The 3642-nt window shown below is 39.7% G+C and overlaps 1 protein-coding gene across 1 annotated transcript; it reads right to left on the bottom strand.

Moving 5' to 3' along the window:
* Positions 1-616: 616 nt before the first annotated feature.
* LOC113755355 lies at positions 617-1635 on the bottom strand. The gene is made up of 3 exons (XM_027299374.1): positions 1297-1635; positions 950-1204; positions 617-838 (listed from the first exon to the last, which is right to left on the bottom strand). The coding sequence occupies exons 1-3, from the start codon at positions 1633-1635 to the stop codon at positions 617-619; spliced, it is 816 nt and encodes a 271-aa protein (XP_027155175.1).
* Positions 1636-3642: the final 2007 nt, after the last annotated feature.

The raw sequence follows: 3642 nt of genomic DNA, 5'->3' as shown, positions 1-3642 counted from the left end.
TATTTGGTCGGTTCAGTGTAGTTATTATATATTCACACGAATGTTTTTCTATAATTAAGCCTTTGTTTACAAGTAGTGGTCGGAGAATTACACAATTGGTCAGTATTATTAAATCTAATTGTTTAGCCACCACCTTCTAATTGGTTCACAAGTATTTTTTGGACATGGATACCTGTGATTTTTATTAAGGTGTTAAGGGATTGATGTTGTAGTTGTTTTACCATAAAATATTATGTGGTTTTTGTTAAAGTGTGAAGTGATTGATATTATAGTTGTTTTACAACCAAATATTGGATAGGTACACCAGTGGTCCCTGTTTTTACATGTAAGTATTGAGACTTGAAAGTACAAAGTAATAGGTAGTACAAGTGTTTGCTTTTCTTTGAGTGGCTACTGAATTTAAGGTTGAATTTTTTTTTTTTTTTGATTAAAGAGTTATTCCATTGCTAAAAGGCAGAGAACAAAGAGTTACAGGCTACATCGGTCTCAAGGTGCGACAAGAGGGCTACTCCCTCCCACCTTGGGTACGAACAAAAGGGGTTCCCCTACTATCCAAAAGCAAAGTAGCTCTAACCTCCCTCGGGAGTTGCTGGAATGTCGTGCTGTAAAAATCACCCTAGAGATCCATCATTGCTAGCTTATCTACCGCGGCATTCGCCTCTCTGAATATGTGCCTAGCTGTGGCATTGAAGCTCTGAAGCAGGGCTCGAATCTGCCGTAACGAGTTACATAACAGCCATTTTGCCAAGGCCCCTGAGTCTAGCAATTGAACGAGTCCCGCCGAATCCACCTCCACCAATAACTGTTGAACCCAAACTCTGTTACAGAAGAGTAAACCCTACAGCAATGCCCTACTCTCAACAGTCAGTACATCGACTTCCCGGAACTCTTTATAGGACGTAAAAATCAATCTACCCTCATGGTCCCGCAGCAAGCCTCCCCCTGATACCTTCCCTCTTGTCACACTGGCATCCGTATTTAACTTGACCACACCCTTCGGTGGCGGCAACCACGAGGTCACCAAGCGCCTCGTCACCTGCGGCTTCCAGGTAGCTAAACGAGCCCATGGGTCCTCCGAGTCACCCTTGAAATGTGCTATGGAAAAGACTTTCGCCCTCCCTAATTGCTCCACCATACTTCCCACTGCCCAAATCATCCCCTGTGGATCCAACCGAGCCCCCTCAAATCGTGCCTTATTTCGGGCCTGCCATATGCACCATAAAACTAAACATGGCGTAATCGTATATGATTTGCCAAGACCGATGATGTTGAAAAAAACCAAGATAAACACTCCACCGAGACCGACTGCGAGTTAGTTCCAAGGATACTGAACCGTCCGTGAAAGAAGTCCCAAACTTGCTCCACCACTGGCCCACCCAGAAAAAAATGCTTCGAGGATTCCTCCTGCAAAGAGCAACAGCTACACTGAGATGCCATCGTGATGCCTCGCCTTTGCAGATTCACCTCCACCAGGACCAAATTACGTAGCACTTTCCAAACTAGGACGGAGATTTTGAGCGGAAGGATTCTATTCCATACGAACCTATCAACCAGAGATAGGTTTCTTCTTTGGCGCAGGGCCTCCCACCCATCTTTCACTGTGAAGTGTCCCGATGGAGACCCCAACCAAACCATCTCATCCGGATACAAGGTAGTCTCCTAGACCTGGCGCACCAAACCCATTGGTAGCCATGCCTATAGCAACCCGGTATTCCATCCCACCTCTCCAAAGAATTCCACTACTAGCATGTGCGGCGGGTCAATCCTGCCTAGCTCCTCAGCCATCCTAACAATCTTTAGGCTTTATTTGAACTCTACAATGGCTGGTACCTTGAAAGAGTTGGCATCCAACATTGTCAAGTTTGAGAGGTTTGATGGAGGATATTTCATTCATAGGCAAAAACATGTTCATTTCCTTCTCACGGCACTCCAAGTGGTCTATGCTTTGACCATCCCGAAGCCATTGATCATCAATCTCGATGAAAAAACTCTTGAAGACATCCGGAAATGTCAGAAATATGCCATGGTCACATCCTTAATACTCTGAGTGACAGCCTATTTGATGTCTACCATTTAATTACTACCATCAAGGAACTTTGGGATCGTTTGGAGTCCAAGTACATGCAAGAAGATGCTACAAGTAAGAGGTTTCTTGCCTCATCTTTTAATAATTATAAAATAGCAGATAATAGATCTGTTATGGAGCAATTTAGTGAAATTGAAATGTTTCTTAATCATTTCACATAATACAATTTGCACATGGACGAACTTATTATTGTTTGCTTTATAGTAGACAAATTACCACCTTCTTGGAAAGATTTCAAGAGAGATCTCAAATATAAAAAAGAGAATATCTCTCTTGAGATTCTTGCTAAGTCTCTTTGAGTAGAAGAGAAAATTTGCATGCAAGAAAAGAAGGATACACAAATCCTTGAAAAGAACAAAGATTCTACTTCAAAAGTGCATGTGGTTGAAAAGGGACAAACTAAGAAGTCCCAAGGAAACAAGAAGAGCCAACAATCCAAGAATCAATCCAAGAAAAGGAAGAAGTGACAATGCTTCTACTGCAAGAAACAAGGACATTATAAGTGTGAATGCAAGATTCTTAAAAATAAAAAGGAAAAGAAAGAGTCTTCCAACAACACAAGCAAAAATCTTGTGGCCATGATCTCTGAGATCAATATGATTGAAAGATGATTTTACTTGGTGAGTTGATTCTGGTGTTACGCGACACATGTGCAACAATAAAATGTTTTTCAAGTCCATGAAACCAGTGGATGAAAGCATTGTTTTTTACATGAAAAATTCTGCTACAATTCCAGTTCAAGGTATTGGAGAAGTAGAATTAAAATTTACTTCCAACAATGTTGTAACATTGACAAATGTGTTTTATGTATAGAAAGTTAGTAAGAACTTGGTATCGGCTAGTTTATTGAATAAATTTGACTTTAAACTTGTATTTGAGGTTGACAAGTTTATTTTGTCTGAGGGTAGTATGTTTGTAGGCAAGGGTTATCATTGCAATGGGATGTTTAAATTGAATGTATTTGCTATTAGAAATAATAAGAATGATATGGTTTCTTGATAGGTGTCGAGTCTGTGCAATAATAAAAATCTAACTACCACCAAAAGCAGTCAACAATCAATTCCAAGTACTGAAGCAGGGACTCTGAATGTGCAATGGGTTACTTAATTTACCCTGACTCCGAAGAGTTTGCTTAATCCGATATATCAGAATTGACTAACTGACAAAATTACTAACTAGTAGACAGTGACAAGCAGAGTCGAATTCACAGGGACTGGGGATAATTCGTTTCTTCTAGAGTTCAGAACATGGGGGGTTTTGAAAAATATAAAATAACTAATTAACCAACTAATGAAACAACTAGTAGAAATAAACAGGAATTAATCAATAACCAATACGACTTTTGTCAAAGGTGCAACTTTTCAGACATGGTCCATTCAACTGATCATCGATACAAAGATAATTCAATTACTTATTACTAGATTGGTTATAATTGTCATACACGCGATAAACAATCAACCTTTCATTACTTTTTCGATAGTCAAGGTATGACCGTTAACTATTTCTCTAACCAAGAAATAATTCTAGGTACGACCGTAAGAATTAATTCCACGATT

The sequence above is a fragment of the Coffea eugenioides genome, unplaced genomic scaffold (genome assembly GCF_003713205.1).
Source record: "Coffea eugenioides isolate CCC68of unplaced genomic scaffold, Ceug_1.0 ScVebR1_1438;HRSCAF=2285, whole genome shotgun sequence".
In the NCBI taxonomy this organism is placed as follows: domain Eukaryota; kingdom Viridiplantae; phylum Streptophyta; class Magnoliopsida; order Gentianales; family Rubiaceae; genus Coffea; species Coffea eugenioides.
This window is presented reverse-complemented; position numbering and strand designations above follow the sequence as displayed.

Excerpts from the sequence above, each read along its gene's own strand:
- LOC113755355 (XM_027299374.1), bottom strand. The coding sequence starts at position 1,635 with ATGGTTTGGTTGGGGTCTCCATCGGGACACTTCACAGTGAAAGATGGG. Across the intron at positions 1,205-1,296 it reads CTAACTCGCAGTCGGTCTCG|GCCCGAAATAAGGCACGATT; the intron begins GTGGAGTGTTTA and ends TGCATATGGCAG. Across the intron at positions 839-949 it reads CCAGTGTGACAAGAGGGAAG|GGTTTACTCTTCTGTAACAG; the intron begins GTATCAGGGGGA and ends GCATTGCTGTAG.